The sequence below is a fragment of the Triturus cristatus genome, chromosome 4_2 (assembly GCF_964204655.1).
Source record: "Triturus cristatus chromosome 4_2, aTriCri1.1, whole genome shotgun sequence".
NCBI classification, from domain to species: domain Eukaryota; kingdom Metazoa; phylum Chordata; class Amphibia; order Caudata; family Salamandridae; genus Triturus; species Triturus cristatus.
In genome coordinates, this window is record NC_140586.1 from 417,408,432 (window position 1) to 417,431,655 (window position 23,224).

General features: G+C 44.4%; 1 protein-coding gene across 6 annotated transcripts in view; it reads left to right on the forward strand.

Annotated features, from left to right (window-relative positions):
• The window catches only part of SLC35A3 (solute carrier family 35 member A3), a 157,029-nt gene that overhangs the window by 58,776 nt on the left and 75,029 nt on the right, over positions 1–23,224 (forward strand). For all 6 annotated transcript variants that reach the window (XM_085601885.1, XM_085601882.1, XM_085601883.1 and 3 more), the window contains exons 3-4: positions 13,899–14,053; positions 14,153–14,275. In XM_085601885.1, the coding sequence (XP_085458011.1) occupies positions 13,899–14,053; positions 14,153–14,275 (278 nt within the window). The remainder of the gene's footprint in view (positions 1–13,898; positions 14,054–14,152; positions 14,276–23,224) is intronic.

Sequence of the window (23,224 nt, forward strand, 5' to 3'; positions counted from 1 at the left end):
CACGGGGTACAGAGAGGAGAAGTTTGTGACTGGAGCGAAGATTTCTACTGGGGTTATGCCGAGAAAGAATGGATCCCATGCTTGTAGGGCTGGGTTTAGCTAAGGCTTTATACACCAGGCACATGGATTTGAAAAGGATCCGGTATTCAACGGGGAGCCAGTGCAGTTGTTTTCGGGCTTCGGTGGCAGAGGCACGTTTTGGTAGGTCAAGAGCAAATCTCGCTGCCGCGTTCTGGACCACCTGCAAGCGCTGTAGAAGACTCTTGTTCAGCCCTGCATACAGCGCATTGCAGTAATCCAGTCGCGAACCCAAAAGAGCGACAGCAAGTTGCTTTCTTGCCTGGGGTGACAAAAAGTGCCTGATTTTCCTCAGAATGTGGATAATCCCCCAGTAGGTCGAAACAGTCCTGTTGACCTGTTGGCACATACTAAGGTTGGGGTCGATCATAACTCCCAGGTTTTTTGCTGACAAGGTGGGCTCGGGACATACGCCCAGCGAGTTCGGCCACCACTCCGCCGACCAGATCGGTTCCTTTCCTCCAAAGACCATCACCTCCGTCTTCTCCCCATTCAGTTTTAGTGAATTGTGGATCATCCACTGGCCAACTGCCTCCATGCAAGATCTAAAATTGGCGGCAGTTGATGTAGCTGGCTGGGAGAGAGAGACTAAGATCTGGGTGTCGTCCGCGTAGGAAACTACCTCCATCCCAAAAGATCTAATGAGTCTGGCAAGGGGGGTCACATAGATATTAAAAAGGGTAGGACTGAGCGCTGACCCTTGAGGGACCCCACATTGCACAGACAGGGATGGAGATAGAAACGATCCCAGCATTATCCTTTGTTCTCTATGGTCGAGAAAAGAGGAAAGGAGTCCCAGAGCAGGCCCGCGGACCCCAATCTCCCTCAGGCGAGATGTTAACACCACAGGAGACAGGGTATCGAAGGCCGCTGTGAGGTCTGGAAGGATCAGGAGGGAGGTCTGACCCTCATCAACTCTAGTGCGGATGATATCCAGCACTATGGTGAGGGCAGACTCAGTGCTGTGTTCCCTCCTGAAACCATGCTGGGATAGATCCAAACAGCCCGAGCTCTCCACAAATGCAGCCAGATGTTTATTTAGATGGGCTTCGAGCATCTTTGCGGGAGCCGGGAGCAGTGAGATGGTGCGAAAGTTCTTTAACACCCCGGGGTCCAGAGAAGGCTTTTTAAGCAAAGGTTTTACAACAGCATTCTTCCACTGCTGGGGAAAAATGCCTTCCTTCATCGCTCTGTTCATGATGTCAACCAGAGGAGGAAGGAGAGATTCTCTGCACTGCTTGAGGATCTTTAGCGGGCAGACATCCAACGGAGAGCCAGATTTGGTAATATCAAGCAGGATTTCAAGATCCTGACAGGAAAGGGGAGGAAAGGAAATCAAATCCTGATGTTGAGAGGATTCAGCAACACTGGGCTCAGGGAGAGCAGGCAGCAAAGGAACGGCGGTCAGGGATTTTTGGACCTCCAGAGCAGCATAGATGTCGGCGATTTTTGACTGGAAAAAGGCGGCTATCTTGTTGCACAGGTCCTGAGAGGCAACCACAGGATCCGGTGTCTGAAGGGTCGTAAGGGAATCGACAATCCTAAAGAGTTCTCTAGGAGATGACAATGAGGAGGTGAGTGCCGTGAAGTATTCCTGCTTGGTCTTAATAACTTCCAGTTTGTAATTTTTAAGCAGGACCCTATGGGCTTCTCTATCCTTAGGGGCCCAACTAGAGTGCCATAAGCGTTCCTGCCTTCTTACTTCCTGTCTCCGAAGCCGGAGCTGTTCGGAGAACCAGGGAGCTGAAGGTCTTTTCCTAGCAGAATAGCAAGACCTTGCAGGAGCAAGTTCCTCTAAGGCCTCAAAAATGGTATTTTCAAATATAGAGACCGCAGTGGAGGTATCTGCCTCCTGAGGAATGGACAGACTGGTTGTCCATGGATGGAGGGAATCTTCCCTGATCTTTTTGAGGTTCCTTCGCACTTCCATGGTGCTCGAGGCCCTTCTAATATAGCCCCGTGAGGGATACATCATATTAAAGGGAACGGCCAGATGGTCCGACCAGGAGAGATGGAAGGGGCTGGCAGCTGTCAGCCTAGGGTCGTTAGAGAAGATGCCATCGAGCGTGTGCCCCGCTCGGTGGGTGGGACCGTTCACCAGCTGGGTGAGTCCGCAGGCTGACATTATTTCTACCAGGGAGATAGTGTCGTGAGCCTCCAATAGCTCAAGGTGGAAATTGAAATCACCTAGAATGGTCAGATTTTGTCGGCCAAAATAGGGTTCCAGAACCTGCATCAATTTCAGCCCAAATCCTGCTCTTGGGCCAGGGGGGCGGTAGACCAAGATTCCATTAAATGCTGGATTAGCAGAATCGGAGAGGGAAAAATATAGGACCTGGAATGTGTCCTTGGGGTCAGAAAGGGGTATAGTGTGGCAGTGAAATTTGTCCTGATATAAAATAGCCAGACCACCGCCAACACGGCCTAATCTGTCAAATCGAGTTAGGCAGTAACCCTCAGGGACCGCTTCAACCAGATCAGGACCCGAGGAGTCTTTGGCCCAGGTCTCCGTAATAAAAACCCAAGAAGGTGTTTTATCTAAGACCAGTTCCTTGAATACAATGTTATTTTTAATGAGCGAGCGAGCATTGAGAAGAAGACAGGACTCGCTGTCCTGTCGCTCCATCACTCCCAACGCAAGCATCTTGGAGACCTCCTCCTTGATGCAAGCTCTCGCCCTGTCATTCACTCTGTACGTTTTGTGCTTTACAGGAGGACTGTCCCCAGTGTCTACATCATGGACACACCAATCAGTGACACTGGGAGTCAGGGAGAACAGATCAGGAAACTGTCCCAACAGTTGGCAACAGTCATCTTGCTGGTCAGGGGTCAGGGTGGGAGAAAGGTTCACACCATCCACTGACCCATTTTGCTCTGTCACAGACAGGAGGTCAGGAAGAGGCTCAGTCTCCTCCTCCATTCCATCATCTGTTGCTAGGGGCATGCCCACTTCGGACCTCTCCAAGTGGGGCTTAAGGCGGTTTACATGCAGGACCCGCAAAGGGTTCCTAGGAGACCGCAAGTCCACCAAGCAGGTGACATCACTCTTGCGCTCCACCACCTCAAATGGTCCGGTCCACTGATCCTGGAGCGCACAAGGCTCCACGGGGGCCAAGACCCACACTTTCTGGTCAGGCTGAAACTCAATGAGAGTGGCATTTTGATCATACCACCGTTTCATCTCCTCCTGGCTGGCTTCCAGATTCACCTGAGCGAGTTTGCTGAAACGCCTAGTTTGGTTTCTGAAGGCAAGCATGTAGCTATATACATCCTGGGGCGGTTTACTAGGAGCTTTCTCCCAGCCTTCTTTCACCAAACTCAGAGGTCCTCTTACAGGGTGACCAAACAGCAGTGAAATGGGCTGAACCCTAAGGACTTCTGTGGTACCTTTCTGTAAGCAAACAGAAGGCATGGCAAGAGGACGTCCCACTTAAGCCTCATAGGTTCCTCAAGACCCATAATCATGCCTTTTAGGGTCTGGTTGAATCTCTCAACCAGCCCATTACCTTTGGGGTGGTAAGGAGCGGTGAACTTGTAGGTTACACCACACTCCTGCCACAGGGACTTCATATACTTGGATATGAAGTTGATACCATGGTCTGACACCATCTCTCTGGGGAACCCCACACGGGAGAAAATCCCCATCAACGCACAACACACCACGGGGGCCGTCACCGACTGTAGAGGGATGGCTTCTGGGTACCAGGTGGTATGGTCCACCAAGACCAGGATGAACCTGTGGCCCATGGCTGTCTTGGGATCCAGAGGCCCCACAGTGTCAATACCCACCCTTTCAAAGGGGTTGCTGACCACAGGGAACGGCTGGAGAGGAGCCTTTTGCTTCCTCCCACTCTTACCACTTGCCTGGCAAGTCTGACAGGTCCTGCAATGAGTATCTGAACTCTTGCGCATTTGGGGACAATAAAAATAGGTGACAAGCTGTTCAAAGGTCTTGTCTTGCCCCAAATGTCCTGCTAAAGGTACATCATGAGTAAGACCCAGTAGGAAGGCTCTGAAGCGCTGGGGTACCACCAGCACACGGGCTGACCCAGGCTCAGCAACCATTCAGACCATTCTCCCAGTAGATCCAATGTGATCCAGACTGATCACCTACTGCCTGGTTTGTGGCCTGTTGCCGCAAACCCACAAGAGAAGGGCACTTCCTCTGCTCCTTGCAGAACTCTTCCCTGGAGGGTCCTCCTTCTTGCTGCCAATCGGTCGGCTCAGGCAGGTCCCCCAGTTCAGCTACCTGCTCCCCTGTAGGTTCCAGGGCATCCCCATCAAGGTCTGCCTCCTCCTGGACCGTGGGAGCTTTGGGGGCTGGTTTCCCACGCCCCCTGCCTTTTCTATTTAAGGCAGGCACCTGGTCCACTCTTTCAGGCTCCAGGTCCTCTTGAACACCCTTACTGGCTGCCATGGACCGAGCCGTCACATACGCCCACTCAGGCAGACCCAACATCTCCAAATGAGCACTTCGCTCCACCTTTGCCCAAGGGCAGCTCTCCCAATCATTGCCCAACAGACACTAATCCATTACAACGATTTACAATAGGGAGCACTTGTACTTTGGCACTGGATAGCAGTGGCAAAGTGCCAAAGCATCTAGACCAGCAAAAACATAGCAAAACTATAGGAGGCAACTGCAAAAAAATGGAAGGGAGACCCACGCCAATGGTGCCAGGTCTAACAGGGCCCAAAACAGAGAAGGAGCATCCTCCTACGTGAGACAAGCGATACCTCAGTGCAGTGCACAAGGTCAGGTTCCGCGATCTCCACATGCATGTGGGCTGATAAGGCATCTCTAGATCCTGTATGTAGCGTGGTCCTGCTCCGGCTCTGGTTTTTAAGATGTAGCCAAAGCTTTGAATTGAAACCATGAGCCAATGGAGCTCTTGGAGAAAGTGAGACCAAGGCGTCCTTCGGGACCCAATACAGAAGTATATCCACTGAGTCCCGAACTATCTGGTGGCGTTGGATGGATGCTTGATCTAGTCCTAGGCATAGGATGTTACCATAGTCCAATCTAGACAATATTAGAGCTTGGACCACAGTCCTTTGGGCTGATTGAGGAATCATCCTAATGATCTTTGTTTTAACCACTTGAGCACAGCAAAACAGGTTGCGGTAACCTTGATCATCTGACGTTTAATATAAGATTCTCATCGAGCACAAAGTTCAGATTCTTAACCTAGGGAGACAGTTTCTTAGTATGTAGCAGATCTCTGGGAGATTGTCTATAGGCCAGTGATTCTTAACCTGTGGTCTGGGGACCTCTAGGGGGCGAAGCCTACTCAAGGCGCTGCGACTGCTCAGAAAAAAAATAATAATAATAATAATAATAACAGAATAATTAAATGTATATAAATAAAAAAGCATTTTTGTAATTATGAAGGAATTTGGAGGATAAAAAATAAGTTAGTACCCGCAGACTGATTTGTGGGTCAAGTGCATCAAACAGACTATAGTATGGAAAAAGAGTGGCCTCAAATTAATTTAGAAAAGTTCCAACCTTTCCATTAAAATATTTATTTTTTATATTTGTGAATTAAATAAAAGATTTGTGTATTTGCTTGATGAATGCTTAATTCTTTATTTTTTGTGCATTATTTTGTGGTTCAGTAATTGAACATACTTAGGCTGGGATCACCGGCTTCACCTAATGACACAGTGGCGTTCCCCAGATTCCAATATTGACTCTGTCGGGGTCCTCGGATTCCAAGAATGATTAGGTGGGGGGGCCTATGGAAGTCAAAAGGATAAAAAAATACTGTTCTAGACAGCTACATATTTTCTGGGAGCATGGATTAGTCTCGATATTGTGTTTAAAGGATAAGGCCATCTTTTTAAATATAGAATCTAGGTCTACGCAGGGGTTTGCCACATAGAATGTGCTTGGCCTTCTTCCCTTATTTAGGGACTCGATTGCTCATGTAAAGGTTGAGTCTAAGGCAGGGATGTGTAATTCCTACAGCCCAACGCCCGGTACATATTGTTTGGGGTCAAGGGCAACAAGTTTTCATGTGTATTTTGTCCTTGGGACAAGTAGGCCCAACCCACTGCAGCACAGACCCTTTGGCTGCCAGTTTACAGTAACACATGATGGATCAGAGAAAGGCATTGCCTGCAGTTAAGATAATATTTGTGTCCATGTGTTTATGTTCTTCAAACTTGTATTTATGGTTCATTAATGCAATGCCTTTATTGTTAGGGTGAGCGCTCTAAGCAAATGTTATAAGCTCAGACTGCACTACTGACAGTGGTTCCAGTATAAAAATGTATACACACTTTTCAGTGTTTAGCAATATAAGGCTATGTAGAATGCCTGAATACTCTGATTAGATGCAAATATTTGCAGAGGCTTGAAAGCAAGATTGCTGACTCTTTGCTTTCAAAATAAAATGTTCACAAAAAAATGCAAAAACATTTCGCTAAACTATTGAAAAATTTTAGGTACCATTTCTTTGTAGCATCATTTAGTAAAATGCTACTATTTCCCAAAAATATTCATATTGGAAATTCAGTGTAACCAGTTTTAATAAGGTTATGGGAAACATAATAAACAAACATTGGTGAAGCCAGTAGGTCTGAAATTGTTGGTCAGCCTTTTGGTTTTGTCAATTTGTGACTTGTTTTGGCATGGTTTTGGGAAAATCTTAGTGGTGCGGGAGCTGCCTGGCCCTCACAATTATAACAAACATTGGCAAAAGCAAAAATTGCTTTTAGGTCTCAAAAAGCACACATTGCCACAGTAGTTCCTGGCAATGAACAAAACGACTGTGTCGATATGCTCCTTGTGAAAGAACAGAATGCTGTCACTCACAGTGATGCTAGCCAATAAAAAAAGAGAAACTGAATTTAAATAAACTTAAAAGGTCATGGTTAGCTCCAGATTTAATTAGGGGCCCAATTCTTAAATAAAGTCTCTAAAGTGCACCCATGTCCTTGCATTAAGTGCGGATATACGGCTTCATGAATTCATAAGACTTTACTGAAGTACTCACAGAAAATATTTGTGAACTGCATTTTAGCAGGGACAAATATGCAGGTGTAGATTTGCTCATGCGAAAATCTAAGTGTTTGCAAGTTCACCTTCCCTCCAACCACTTTTTCCCCAAACCTGGAAGAAGTTGTATGTCTGCCATTGTCAGGAGTAAATTTCCAACCTTTCTCAGTATGGGAAAAGATTAGAGAAAATTTGGTGAAAACCCTTAAAACAAGCAAGTTAGTAGGTTTGCACAGACTCAAAAGGGCATTCCAACCCTGTAACTACTGCTTACCATTACTTTCAGCCTCATCTGTAGATCTGCGGAAACGGAGCAACATAAGGGAATTGCTAGTATTCAAACCCTACTATGGAAGGAGCCCTGGCATAATCAGAGGCTATTTCAGAGCTCTTATATAATGAGATTGCTGCCATAATTTGTCATCGCATTACATGGCACAAAAGGGACAAGTGAAATTTGTTACAGGACAAGTAGATTTTTGAAGCAACGTGCCCCATGGACAAGTAGATATTTTATTAAATTCCACACCAATTTTAATCTGTTCAGGGATGCTGCCCGTCTTGCCATTCAGGATGGTGACACTGGATATGTTGCGGTACAGCATGCAAAATACCCAGTATTGCATAATGACAGGAAGACATCTTGAGAATCACTGTGAGGCATGTATATTTCAATTTAAAAGGGGGTAGTTTGTTTTCTAATCTATTGCGAACTGCAGATTGTAATACTTAATAATTTGGAATTTGTCCTGCTTGGAGAGCCATCCGTAGTTGAAAGGTTGGCAGTGTTTTTCAAGATGTATTTGTAGAATACGTTGGTGAGGCCATTCCTTTGCAAGTGCTTGTAGCGGTTATAGTGGCATAGTTGTGAGCTCAGTTGGCTAGAAACACCATGGTGACTTATTTGTGGAGAGGTGGTGCTCTTGGGCAAGAGGAGAACCTGAACGGTCCGATGTGCTGGGAGCTCATTTGTATCATTGCTTTGGGAACTTTTGTGGAAACCAGGGCCAGAGAGACCTTTGATCACCCTCAGTCTGAATTTGACTTTGTGGACAGTGATGGATACTGATTTCTGACAGTTTACCATGATTTGCAGTGCTATGGGATTAAATGGTGTATGTTGTTTGACTTCTCCGCTTTGGAGGCCAGGCTGCTATTTGAAGAGCGACAATGTTTATGACACATAAGCCAATGTATTAACAATACATCCGACTGCTTAAGATGTTTAAAGGAGAGGTGGGAGCTTGACCTGCTAGAAGTAGATTGTGAAGTGGGAATGCACCTGAAAAGGTACATATTCAATGCAGTTTTCAACTGATACAAATAAGATTGTGCCTATTACTCCAGGAGAAGGCTGTATGGAATGGGCCTGTTAATTTAGTTGCCCACTGTCGGCAGGAGACAGGGAAACTTTACCACACCACCTGGGCTTTTGCCAATGTGCTAGTCTTCTGGACGTGAGTGGGAGAAGAACTGTTCTTAGTCACTGAGAAGGCTAGAGTTCTAAGGCTCGGAAAGCAACGTTGGCACTCGGGGAAACCTCGATTTGACACAATTTTGCTTTTTTATTTTTTTACCTTTTTGGTGGCAAAGAGATATGTAGCATGTCGTTGGGTTAGCATCCGGGCCACCACATTGGACATATAGCAGCTTAGAATGGTTTGGTGTATAGCCTCAGACACGGTGGTTCATGAATCATGTGGGTTCTGTTGGAAGTTCTGTATGTTGTTCAAGCCATGGCGGTTTCCATGATGGACTAATGTGAATAGGGGATTGGTCCACCCTCCACTCTTCCACACACCTGCAAGGGAAATTGTGAATCCTCATCTGTCTCCTCGGGGTGTACTCCTCAGTTCTGCCTCCATGTTCGGATGTAGATGTGTTTGTTGCACTTGTTTATTTTTATCGACCTTACGATAAGGCTACTTGTATCATGATGATGCGGCAAATTAGTATGTTTATATTGATCTATGAAAAACAAAAAACTTTATATTTAAAAATCTGTTAGTGAGGCAGGAGACTCGATGAGGACGCGTGCATTTTTCAACTGACGGGATAAAAGCACAGTCCAGGCAAGGCAGACTGATTTGTGGGTCAAGTGCATCAAACAGACTATAGTATGGAAAAAGAGTGGCCTCAACTGAATTTAGAAAAGTTCCAACCTTTGCATTAAAATATTTATTTTTTATATTTGTGAATTAAATAAAAGATTTGTGTATTTGCTTGATGAATGCTTAATTCTTTATTTTTTGTGTATTATTTTGTGGTTCAGTAATTGAACATACTTAGGCTGGGATCACCGGCTTCACGTAATGACACAGTGGCGTTCCCCAGATTCCAATATTGACTCTGTCGGGGTCCTCGGATTCCAAGAATGATTAAGTGGGGGGGCCTATGGAAGTCAAAAGGTTAAAAAATACTATTCTAGACAGCTACATATTTTCTGGGAGCATGGATTATTCTCGATATTGTGTTTAAAGGATAAGGCCATCTTTTTAAATATAGAATCTAGGTCTACGCAGTGGTTTGCCACATAGAATGTGCTTGGCCTTCTTCCGTTATTTAGGGACTCGATTGCTCATGTAAAGGTTTAGTCTAAGGCAGTGATGTGGAATTCCTACAGCCCAACGCCCGGTACATATTGTTTGGGGTCAAGGGCAACAAGTTTTCATGTGTATTTTGTCCTTGGGACAAGAAGGCCCAACCCGCTGCAGCATAGACCCTTTGGCTGCCAGTTTACAGTAACACATGATGGATCAGAGAAAGGCATTGCCTGCAGTTAAGATAATATTTGTGTCCCTGTGTTTATGTTCTTAAAACTTGTATTTATGGTTCATTAATGCAATGCCTTTATTGTTAGGGTGAGCGCTCTAAGCAAATGTTATAAGCTCAGACTGCACTACTGACAGTGGTTCCAGTATAAAAATGTATACACACTTTTCAATGTTTAGCAATATGAGGCTATGTATAATGCCTGAATGCTCTCTGATTAGATGCAAATATTTGCAGAGGCTTGAAAGCAAGATTGCTGATTCTTTGCTTTCAAAATAAAATGTTCACAAAAAAATGCAAAAACATTTCGCTAAACTATTGAAAAATTTTAGGTACCATTTCTTTGTAGCATCATTTAGTAAAATGCTAATATTTCCCAAAAACATTCATATTGTAAATTCAGTGTAACCAGTTTAAATAAGGTTATGGGAAACATAGTAAACAAACATCGGTGAAGCCAGTAGGTCTGAAATTGTTGGTCAGCCTTTTGGTTTTGTCAATTTGTGACTTGTTTTGGCATGGTTTTGGGAAAATCTTAGTGGTGCGGGAGCTGCCGGGCCCTCACAATTATAACAAACATTGGCAAAAGCAAAAATTGCTTTTAGGTCTCAAAAAGCACACATTGCCACAGTAGTTCCTGGCAATGAACAAAACGACTGTGTCGATATGCTCCTTGTGAAAGAACAGAATGCTGTCACTCACAGTGAAGCTAGCCAATAGAAAGAGAGAAACGGAATTTAAATAAACTAAAAAGGTCATGTTTATCTCCAGATTTAATTAGGGGCCCAATTCTTAAATAAAGTCTCTAAAGTGCACCCATGTCCTTGCATTAAGTGCGGATATACGGCTTCATGAATTCATAAGACTTTACTGAAGTACTCCCAGAAAATATTTGTGAACTGCATTTTAGCAGGGACAAATATGCAGGTGTAGATTTGCTCATGCGAAAATCTAAGTGTTTGCAAGTTCACCTTCCCTCCAACCACTTTTTCCCCAAACCTGGAAGAAGTTGTATGTCTGCCATTGTCAGGAGTAAATTTCCAACCTTTCTCAGTATGGGAAAAGATTAGAGAAAATTTGGTGAAAACCCTTAAAACAAGCAAGTTAGTAGGTTTGCACAGACTCAAAAGGGCATTCCAACCCTGTAACTACTGCTTACCATTACTTTCAGCCTCATCTGTAGATCTGCGGAAACGGAGCAACATAAGGGAATTGCTAGTATTCAAACCCTACTATGGAAGGAGCCCTGGCATAATCAGAGGCTATTTCAGAGCTCTTATATAATGAGATTGCTGCCATAATTTGTCATCGCATTACATGGCACAAAAGGGACAAGTGAAATTTGTTACAGGACAAGTAGATTTTTGAAGCAACGTGCCCCATGGACAAGTAGATATTTTATTAAATTCCACACCAATTTTAATCTGTTCAGGGATGCTGCCCGTCTTGCCATTCAGGATGGTGACACTGGATATGTTGCGGTACAGCATGCAAAATACCCAGTATTGCGTAATGACAGGAAGACATCTTGAGAATCACTGTGAGGCATGTTTATTTCAATTTAAAAGTGGGTAGTTCGTTTTCTAATCTATTGCGAACTGCAGATTGTAATACTTAATAATTTGGAATTTGTCCTGCTTGGAGAGCCATCCGTAGTTGAAAGGATGGCAGTGTTTTTCAAGATGTATTTGTAGAATACGTTGGTGAGGCCATTCCTTTGCAAGTGCTTGTAGCGGTTATAGTGGCATAGTTGTGAGCTCAGTTGGCTAGAAACACCATGGTGACTTATTTGTGGAGAGGTGGTGCTCTTGGGCAAGAGGAGAACCTGAACGGTCCGATGTGCTGGGAGCTCATTTGTATCATTGCTTTGGGAACTTTTGTGGAAACCAGGGCCAGAGAGACCTTTGATCACCCTCAGTCTGAATTTGACTTTGTGGACTGTGATGGATACTGATTTCTGACAGTTTACCATGACTTGCAGTGCTATGGGATTAAATGGTGTATGTTGTTTGACTTCTCCGCTTTGGAGGCCAGGCTGCTATTTGAAGAGCGACAATGTTTATGACACATAAGCCAATGTATTAACAATACATCCGACTGCTTAAGATGTTTAAAGGAGAGGTGGGAGCTTGACCTGCTAGAAGTAGATTGTGAAGTGGGAATGCACCTGAAAAGGTACATATTCAATGCAGTTTTCAACTGATACAAATAAGATTGTGCCTATTACTCCAGGAGAAGGCTGTATGGAATGGGCCTGTTAATTTAGTTGCCCACTGTCGGCAGGAGACAGGGAAACTTTACCACACCACCTGGGCTTTTGCCAATGTGCTAGTCTTCTGGACGTGAGTGGGAGAAGAACTGTTCTTAGTCACTGAGAAGGCTAGAGTTCTAAGGCTCGGAAAGCAACGTTGGCACTCGGGGATACCTCGATTTGACACAATTTTGCTTTTTTATTTTTTTACCTTTTTGGTGGCAAAGAGATATGTAGCATGTCGTTGGGTTAGCATCAGGGCCACCACATTGGACATATAGCAGCTTAGAATGGTTTGGTGTATAGCCTCAGACACGGTGGTTCATGAATCATGTGGGTTCTGTTGGAAGTTCTGTATGTTGTTCAAGCCATGGCGGTTTCCATGATGGACTAATGTGAATAGGGGATTGGTCCACCCTCCACTCTTCCACACACCTGCAAGGGAAATTGTGAATCCTCATCTGTCTCCTCGGGGTGTACTCCTCAGTTCTGCCTCCATGTTCGGATGTAGATGTGTTTGTTGCACTGGTTTATTTTTATCGACCTTACGATAAGGCTACTTGTATCATGATGATGCGGCAAATTAGTATGTTTATATTGATCTATGAAAAACAAAAAACGTTATATTGAAAAATCTGTTAGTGAGGCAGGAGACTCGACGTGGACGCGTGCATTTTTCAACTGACGGGATAAAAGCAGAGTCCAGGCAAGGCAGACATTTTAAGAGAAGGCAAGAGACCATGCTGTGTGCTGAGAATTCACATCTGTGAAGATAACATACAAAGTGGCGAAAGCTTGTATGCATGCAGCTTAAATTGTACGACAACGGCCGCAAACCAGCAGAGCCCTGTAACGATGGGGGTAGTTTATATTGGAAACTGCAGAGGGAAGGGAGCAGAGGGTAAGTGGAGAGACCCAACACGAGGAGCAGGGGGTTTACAGAGGAGAGATGAAAGGTACTGTGGTGAGGCTTATAGGCGGGCTCAGAGAAATGAGGGGAGTGGCCAAGCTCCGGCTGATAGAACAGGCGGGACTGGGGTCTCTTCAGACAATGGAGTACTAGTATAAATGGCCTGCTCATATCTCTAATAATTGCTCGAAGGTTCACCAGGTCAACGTGGTAGTTAATCATTGCAGAACGTTGTGCTGCCCTTCTTTGGTGCACAGCCATTTTCGTCTTTGAAAACACTGACGTGTAACGTGTTTTATTTAGCTGACCTGGGTCCTCTGCTTGACATCCTTTCAGGCAGTGTTTGTGAGGCCGTAAAACCATTCTAAAGAGGCAGAAAGTAGACAATAGGCCACAAGGAACTTGTATTTAATCATTTTGTAAATTACACCGTTTGCTAAAACGACAATTGTGTAATCCTTTAAATCCTCCCCACCAGTTTTTAGATCATGCAAAACACATGTAACATTTTATTTTTCCGAGGTAGGTACAGTGTGAGTCAATCTTAATTGGGCAACCCTTACTGAACACAGAATACACAGTGTGGCCCTGGAAAAGCACTGCTAAAAAAACAGCCTGTTCACTATTATTTCCAGCAAATGGTATTCCATTATTAAACTACCTCCCTTGTTTCTGAATCTATTCTTCAATGCACTAACCATTCCCCTAAACCCCTTGTGAACATTAGATTTTCTCATCCCATTCCATACTGCGATTGATATCTTTTATAGGACAAGGTACCTTACTTTAGAGCGTTGAAAGGGATACATGTCGAGGCATTCTGAAAATGTCGAATAATAATATTTAATCGTGACAAGCTCATGATTTCGTTTTCTTCACCACAGATTTCAATTTGCGGTCTCTGAACAGAACTCTACATGATGAAATTATTAACAAGCCAATGGAAACTCTTAAGCTGGCGATTCCATCGGGAATTTATACGTTACAGAATAACCTACTGTACGTTGCGCTCTCCAACCTTGATGCTGCTACATATCAGGTAATGTTTCTTGGTCGCCCCCTTTCACCAAAGACATGCCAGTAGGTTTGGTCTAACGACGGTGTGCAGCTGCTGACTGCTGTTTCTGTTCCTTGACAGGTTACATATCAGTTGAAAATCCTGACCACAGCCCTGTTTTCTGTGTCCATGCTTCATAGAAAGTTAAACTTCTACCAGTGGATCTCTCTGATCATTTTGATGGCAGGGGTTGCATTAGTGCAGGTAAACAAGCTATCCTCAAGTGCTATTTGATTATTCTTTTCTTATGTTTTGAAATATTATGTCAACCATATTGTATGTTTGAGCGCTAACTGTAGCCTTCCATCTGTTACCTTACGATTAATACTGAAAATACACAACAGTACAAGAAACCATGTCCTTTGATGCATATTAGCCATGCACTCAGTCTGGCTAATACTGGAACACCTGGCTGCATAGACAAGACTTTCCAACATGTCCTCTCCTGTTACTGGGCCAGTTCCACTGCGTGCATTCACGTTCCTTCTGTGCACCTCTCTCCCAGGCACTGACCTCTCACGTACGTACGCACAGTTCATGCTCAGTTTTCAGGACGTTGCAAGTGACATCTTGCCAGGCTGCTGGAGGCATCCTAGCCTGCTCACCAGTGTTCCTGTAAAAAAAATACTTGATCAGCGGGGAAGAACTGTACTAAAGTTTAGTGCAACGTGTCTGTTTTAGAAATGGGGGTCTCTAGTTGGCAGAGGTATGCACCTTTGTCCAAGTAGGTACCCTTGCTTCTAGTCAGAGTAAGGGGATTACACACTTTAGATAACCCCTGCTCACCCCCTTGGTAGCTTGGCACGAGCAGACCGGCTTATCACAAAGACAATGTGTAAAGTAGTTGTACCCAAACACACAGTAACACAGTGAAAACACCACGAATGTACAACACAACAGTTTAGAAAAGTAAAGTATCTTTATCTAAACCAAGCAAGACAAAAACGACAAATTAAATTGACATTTATCAAGACTAGGACTTTTACAACGGTTACTTAAAAATAGACCTTGTAGAAACAAATAGCTCCTCCTGGGGCTCTTGCGACGTTGTGACCGATGTAACTCCAAAGTGCGGCGCTGACCGCGAGGTGTGCAGCTCAGGCACGGAGTCACACGGACCCCAAAACAACAGTACCTTGGAATCAAAGTCAGCATACGATGCATGGCGTCGTGGAGGTGAGGTGTCATGCCGAGGTAAGGCCAGTTCCCTTCTGCCACGGGGGTGGGTGCGAGGTGTCGAGTCTGCGAGTAGGCGAGGCGTCTAGTCCAGGACAGGGAAGATAGGCAGCGTCAGCGGTGAAGCTTCGGTTCCAGTGAGGCAATGCGCCGGCGAAGAGTTCATGAAGTCACCCTCGCTGGTTATACAATCTAAAAGAAGAGGAAAGATAGAGAAAATGTTCGGCGCTGGTTCTCAGTTCTCTGTTTTCATCTCAGGGAATAATCCATATGGTAGGTTATGTACTGAGAAAGATACTCATAACACCATCAAATGTCTATACACAGCCAAGCCTTGTCGGTTATCAGCTCCACAATACCGAGAGGCTGGCGCTGGTGGTGATGGCGTCTGTGCGAGCTCTGCCGTCAGGAAGGTCGATAACTGCTGGTGTCGAAGGGCAGGCGCTGCGGTGCAGGCGAGTCGGTGCGTCATGCACTTAACGAGCGGTGTAGTCGGCCTAGGTGCAGGTCACGGTGTCTGTCACTGGCGGCAGCACTGATGGCGTTGGAGTTGCTTTTCTTGCTTTGCAGGACCAACCACACAATTCTTAGGGCCTAGGAACTGGAATTGGCGCACCTTTGAATGCAGGAGTCCACAGTGGAGTCCAGGTGCTGCTCAGTGGGTTGCAGGGGAAGTCTTTGTGGCCCTGAGACGTTGGAACAGAAGGCATGCCACACACAAGCCCTTGGAGATTCTTCTTAAAGTAGTTTCACAGCAAAGTGCCAGTATTTGTCCTCTCCTTGCCAGAAGCAGCAACTGCAGGCCAACCCAGCAAAGCACACACAGCAAAGGAGCAGTACTCCTCCCTACAGCTCTCTAGCTCTTCTCCTTGGCAGAGGTTCCTCTTGAGCACCATCCCTGGAGCCGCATGGGTGGACCACTTTTCTAAGATCTACGCGGCCCCACCCTCAGGGGCGGCAACCCCAATATTTAACAGTCCCCTACGGGTCGATATATTATTATCTGAGGTGGAAGAGGCCATCGCACAGAGTGCGGGGAATAAAGCCCCTGGCCCAGATGGCCTCCCAATCGATATCATTAAGGCTCACCCTGACTTATGGGCCCCACTTCTGCTGAATGTTTTTAAGAATTTAACTTTTACTTCTCCACCACCATCAACTTGGTCATCCAGTATAATAGTGCCTATCTTTAAGAAGGGCGACCGCTCCCAACCGGCATGTTACAGGCCTATCTCCCTTATTGATAACACTTTAAAGATTTTAGGGAGAGTATTGTACAATAAAATTTTATTATGGGCCGAGGATAACCAAATTTTAGAGAGCTGCCAGTTGGGTTTCCGCAACAAAGTCGGTACCGCGGAGCAGTGTCTTAACCTGAACCTCATTTTGGGCAAATACACCGTAGCACGTAATTGCCCAATCTATCTGGCCTTTATGGACCTATCCACTGCCTTTGACCTTGTCAATAGGTCGTTATTATGGAAGGCTTTACTGGATTACGGTCTGGATGAATCCTTGGTACATTTCCTGGCCTATTTGCACAGAGACTTGAAGGCCTGTGTTAGGATTGGTATTGGGGGCGAGGTCTCTGAGCTAGTTACAGTTAATAGAGGGGTTAGACAGGGCTGCGTCCTTGCCCCCCTCTTATTTATAATATATATTAACGGCCTTCACAAACACCTGGTTTCTTTAACTACCGATGTCCCGTCAATAAAAGGGAATTATCTCCCCGCTCTGCTCTACGCAGATGATGCGGTCCTTATGGGGCGCACCCCAAACGCTTTACGCATCTTAGTGAATGGCTTTGTTGCACATATGGATTCCCTAGATTTGAAGACTAATTTCAAGAAGTCTTTTGTAATGTCTTGTGGCCCGAAGAGGCGTCACATTGGCAGTATAGTTGTGGGGGCTGAAAGATTGGGCGCTACTAGCAGTTTCCCGTACTTGGGTGTGGTCTTTGCTGCGAACAACTCCTGGCATGGGCACATAGCCCACGCCAGGAGTAAGTTCTCAAAGTCCATTAACTGTATTTTGAGTCTCCCCCGTCCAAAATTAACCGGGGCATTGCCTGCTATTCTAAAAATATACAAAACCCAATGCGTCCCGGTTGCTACCTACGGTGCTGAAGTTTGGGGAACCGCTAGATGTTCCGATTTAATTATTGAGGAACACAGATTTTGTAGGAAACTTCTATGTGCTCCTATCACTTCCCCACATTTTATATGTCATAGGGAATTGGGGTTGCATTTTATAGGGGATTTTATTCGTGCACGCCCAGCCCTTTTTTGGTTGGCGATTTGGAAAAACCCTGCCGCCATTTTGACTAGGGATATCATCGAGGATTGTCTACGCTGCGACAGGGGCCTGGCTATCCCCTGGTTATCAGGGGTGTCTAGCGTATTCCGCAGCGTGAATCTTGAAAACATCTTCCTAGAACCAACTACCACTGTGCTCCCCACCAAATGCGAACTTAAAAAAGCACTTTATATGTTATTTGACGCCGAAAGGGTAGCTAGGGAGTCTCTGAAACCCAGTGTCCGTGGATACCTAGCCCATAATCTTACAATTTATCCGACACCTAGTTATTTAACTCTTCCGTTGAGCCATTGGGAGCGTGGCCTTATATTTCGCCTTAGGGCAGACACCATTAAATATGCACTTAGCTTTCCTTTATGGAATTTTAATGGCCAATGTGCTGAGCCATGCCCTTGTGACTCTCAGAGTAGGCAAACAATTTTACATTTTTTATTTTTTTGTAAATTTTATATGAAGTATATTAAATGGTTTTTATCCCCGTATTTTAAAAAATTAAAACCCCTTAGCCTGGAACTTGCATTTTCAATGATTTTGTCCCTGGATGACGATGAACTTGTCTTTCGCGTGAGCTCTTTTCTAAAAACTGTGGTTCGTGCCCGGCTAACAATGTCCTAAAGTAATATGGTTTACCCCTTATGTGCAAAACAGCATTTTATTGTCTAATTGTATGATTTTATAAATGTTATGTTTTTTTTTTTTTTTCTGTACTTTTATGGATTGTAATGATCCGAATAAAGTTTTCATTGATTGATTGATTGAGTCCAGAAGTGATCTAATTCTCTGGGGTTGAAGGTCCATTGCTTGTACCCCATTTTCCCTTTCTGGCAAGGGTCTCTAAGCCCAGTCCAACCCAGTTCTGTCCTCTTTGGTGTAGTATGACCGCAGGAGGTGCAGACCGCATTGTGCAGAGGAGACCCAACCTATCCAGGTGCAAGTGAAACTCCTACCACCACTCTAAATGCAGCCAAGGTCTATGCAGCCCAGCTATGAGTTACCCAAGACAGGCAGGACACACCTCAACCCCCCCCCCCCCCCTTGTGGCTGTCTACAGTGAATACACATCCCCAGCGCCTGTCACTCCAAAACCACACAGTCAATACACAAACATCAGAAGCACACAGAATGGTTTAACAAGAAAATTGCTACTTTCGAAAAGTGGCATTTTCAAACACAATTTGAAAACCATCTCCCTAAAAAGTTGGGTTATTAAATTCTGAGCTCAGAGAGCCTAATCTCCATTTCCCTATCTTGCCCCAGTGGAAAGTTATACTTGTAAGATGTTAAAAAGCAACTCGCATGTTAGCCTATGGGACAGATAGCCGTTCATTAGTGACAGGACATGTAAAACACACCAGCATATGTCCTACCTTTTACATACACTACACCCTTCCCATGAAGGGTACCTTGGGCCTACCTGAGGGGTGCCTTACATGTAAGAAAGGGGAAGGTTGGGTCCTGGCTAGTGGGTGCACATGACAGATCGACATGGCAGTTTAAAACTTACATGCGCAGACACTGCAGTGGCAGGTCTGAGATACATTTACAGGGCTACTCACGTCAGTGGCACAATCAGTGCTGCAGGTCCACTAGTAGCATTTCATTTACAGCCCCTGGGCACACGCAGTGCACTGTACTAGGGACTTACCAGTAAATCAAATATGCCAATAAGGGATACCTAATCCTAATTTACACAGGGAGCATATGTACTTTAGCACTGGTCAAGTGCCCAGAGTCCGATAGCCAACAAAAACAGGTCAGGGGAAATCAGAGGAAGAAGCAAACAGTTTGGTGATAACCCTGCAAAAAGGGCCATTTCCAACAGTCAATAACAACAGGAAAGAGAATGTTGACAGTGCTGCAGAGAAATCTCAGGAACCAGCGGAAAGTGGACATTTTATTGTGACTGTACCTGCAGTTATGAGATCACCTGAAGCTAGATCATGTGAACTGGGTACCGGTAAACCTCTTCTGAAAGCGTGTAGAGTTTTAACCATTATTTTAAATGGGCCAGTACTGCCCAGTACTGAGTACCAGCACTTTTTCTTTTGAGAGGGAGAGAACCGACACTTCTCAAGAGAGACCTAATACTTTTAATATGCTTCTCAGAAACAAGCATGTACTCTGGTACAGACTACATGGACTTCTATGTTTCCATTTCAAGCACTGGGTTTAACATAACAAAACGTAGGTTGAAGGAGATGAATAAAGCTATGTTTTAGGCATTCTGGGTAACCGTAACATGATGTCAGCCCCATCTAAAAGAGATACAGCCTTAGCAGTTAATCCTAGAAGTGTTTTTTTGCAAACAGACCTTTTTAGATTGAGTTTGATGCTACGACAGGACTACTCAACCTACCTAGCTGACCTCATGAAGCTCTTCTCAGAAACATCATCCAGTTGAAAATTTAATCTGCCAGGTCAATACTAACCTGACAATTGCTTTACTCTATCTTGAGATTAATCTGTTGCAATTTTATGTCAAACGTCTCACAGCTCCTAGTGTTGTACCGTTGTTGATAACCAGATATTGAAGCTACTCTCTGGCGTTTTTCCAACTGTCTGTATACAAAAGAGTCATTCACTTCCCACACCCATTCCTCTTTCTACTCTCCTCTCAAAGTCCCAAATATTCTTTTTATGTTTAGTGTTTCAGTTGAACCATGTGTTCTGAGAGGCATTCCAGAGTAGTCCTGTGCCAAAAATTAGTGGCTATATTCAGTGAAAATCAAATTGGCGTGATAATTTGTAACATACCCCTAAACACTAATGATTCTTTCACTCTGCTTTCAAACACAATGTTTTGTCAATATAAAGAAATATCAGCCTAATGAACAGCATTATTCTTTCTCTGTGCCAGTTGGGCCCCCTGGATCTGGTGCTGGCTCATGGACTGTAAGAAATAGAATGGTGTTGATTATTAAGTTGCCTCATTATCTCCTCATTATAAGATAATTTCTTTTGACCCCCACGTGTGAAATAGGAGGAACAGTTCCGCACCATCCCGAGGCAGCTTTAGCTCAAAGATAGATGTTCCAAAATAAGTTTTAGTTCATAAATTGAAGAGAAGTAAAGTCCGGTGATATAGATATTACCAAAAATTCATTAAAACTCCAGTAATCCTCCAGGAAGACTGATCATTTCAGCATATGGATCAATTTTAGAACTAGTTTCCCAACACATCAATATAGGAATATTTTTTTTTCCTGAAACCTTTTGTCTTTTAAAACTAAGGCATAGTTAAGAGACTCAATACATCATTGTATTACAAAATTTGGAAATGCGCAGTTTGATCCTGAGAGTGAAATCTATGTGCATTTTGATCCTGAAGCATTATATACAAATATTCCTCAAGATGAGGCATTGAATGTCACACATGACAACTTGAATAATAGGGATATATCAACACGGTACCCACAGAGTTTTTAATAAAATTGGCTAAGAGTTGTCTACCATTTTTTTTTTTAATGTACAAATATGATATATTTATTTTCCTGCAACTAAAAGTGGTAGCTATAGGATGCCGCTTAGCTCCTTAGATTGTGACTGTTTCCATGTCTTACTTTGAGGAAAAGTTCATCTATAACAAAGGCAATCCTTTCAGGAATTACATCAAAAAGTGGCACCATTATATTGATGATGTCCTTGCCATCTGGAAGGGTCATACAGAACTTTTAACCAAATTCCATACATGGCTTCATGAGAAGACAACTGACTTAAAATGCACAATACATTTTGATTGACACAAACAATTTTTTTTAGATCTGTGTATCATTAATAGAGAAAAAAAAGCTAAAGGGAAACTTAATAACGGAAGCTACGGACAAAAACACTGTTAAGAAGGAGAAATTGGACACTGAAGGAAGTTTATTTCGAGAATGCTAAAAGTTGGTTAAAGCAGCAGCCAAACGAGCATGGAATAAACCTATAGAAACCTTATTGAGTCCCAAACATAAAGAAAGTAACACTCCCCTGATTTGTGCTTAGATCTATCCCTTGAGCCAATAGAATCAAAAGACTGCAGGAGCACTGCAAACTGCACAAACTCTACTTTGTCCTCGCAATGTGTGGCAAGGTCAAAGCACTATTTTAATATGGCAGTCATCCCTAAGGAAGGCCTCCTACACCCAAGAGGCAGGGTGCATTATATTAAAGGTGAGGACCTATAAATGTAAGCTTATATGTCCCTATTGTACTCTTTTTCCATTAAGGGCTACTATAAGTGATCAACAAGCATAGGATAACATGGGCTGGCACCTGGGCACCCCAAAGGTTGCCAGCTCCATGTTTAGTATCAAACATTTTCGTGCCAGAGGCAGTGAGGCAAGGACCCAAGTGGCTATCTTCAAGATTGCTCACTTGTGGAAATGTGCCTAAAAGTGGGCACACTTGTGCAGGGTCACCCTCTTGTCCACGGGTCTAAAGACCAACAAAATAGAGATCGGCACTGGAGTTGAAATAAATAACAAGTTTATTAATAACTCATGAGTGGGACCACATCCACACAACACTCTCAAGTGCTGCAGGAGGTAGTACACTGAATTCACAAACCATCGTCCCTTTTATACCATTTTGTTGCAGTGTAAGCATGTGAACAGAAATGGAAAGGACAGTTTTAGAAACAGCTATCAGCAAACAAGGGCAGATGATTAACCACTTGGTCAGCAAAGTGAGAGGGGGAGCAGGAATGCTTATGGCAGCAGTAAATGGCCAACATTTAACATCTAGACCATGTGCACTAGCAGCTAAAAAAAAAACAGCACGTACATTGCTTTAGCTGAGTCAGGAAGTCAACTAAAATAGAAAACACAAGCAGAGTGAAAAAGACGAGCAGCAGAGGACGGAAGAATTACGAAGGAAACAAAATGGACACCACAGCAAAAATGACTGTCGCTTATGCGAACGTCAAATATTACACGTTTCCACACACTGGCTGCCCCTGTTTTTTCTGTGCCCTGGCTGGCAGCCCGCAGCTGCTGCCAAAAGAGGAATCTGACCTACTGCCAGGACGTGTGAACTCTACTTGGAGTCAGAAACAATGGCCTGGAGGGGAAGTAGGCGACACCTCCCTCCCTGACAGGATGGCTAGTGAAGTGGCACATCAAGGGGGTGAGCTTCAAAGTTTTCACCACTTCTGATATGCATCCAGGCTGCCACCCAAAGGAAGAACAGCCATCATCCTGCCCCCAGGCACATTTGCACTCGGGCAGGCAGGAAAACTATGTATTACAGAGGTGTACACCCCCAGAAGGCTAGCCACACCTCTAGGGTGGGCTACCTGGTCTGTACACCTAAGGGAGGTTTCTGACTTTTTCAGAAGTGGCAGAATAGAGGTTTCTGGGTAGAAAAAGGTGACACCTCAGGGACGGATTGGCCACTGGGACTAGTAGCCCATTGGCTATTTGCACTTTCACCCCTAAATCTAGGAATTAAGGGGCACCTGTAATACCAGAAACTAAGTTCTGATGTGACTTTCAACAACGGACACAGAAGAGAACTGAGTCTGCAACAGCAGGACCTACACAACCCAAAGGCGTGATACCCTGCACCTTTGGCAACCTTCCTGGAACTGCATGACTGCGACTTGACCCAGACCAAAGACCAGTTCCCTCAGACAGAAGGACCCCTTTGAGAGCCAAAGGCAACTCAAGACTCCCCTGGACT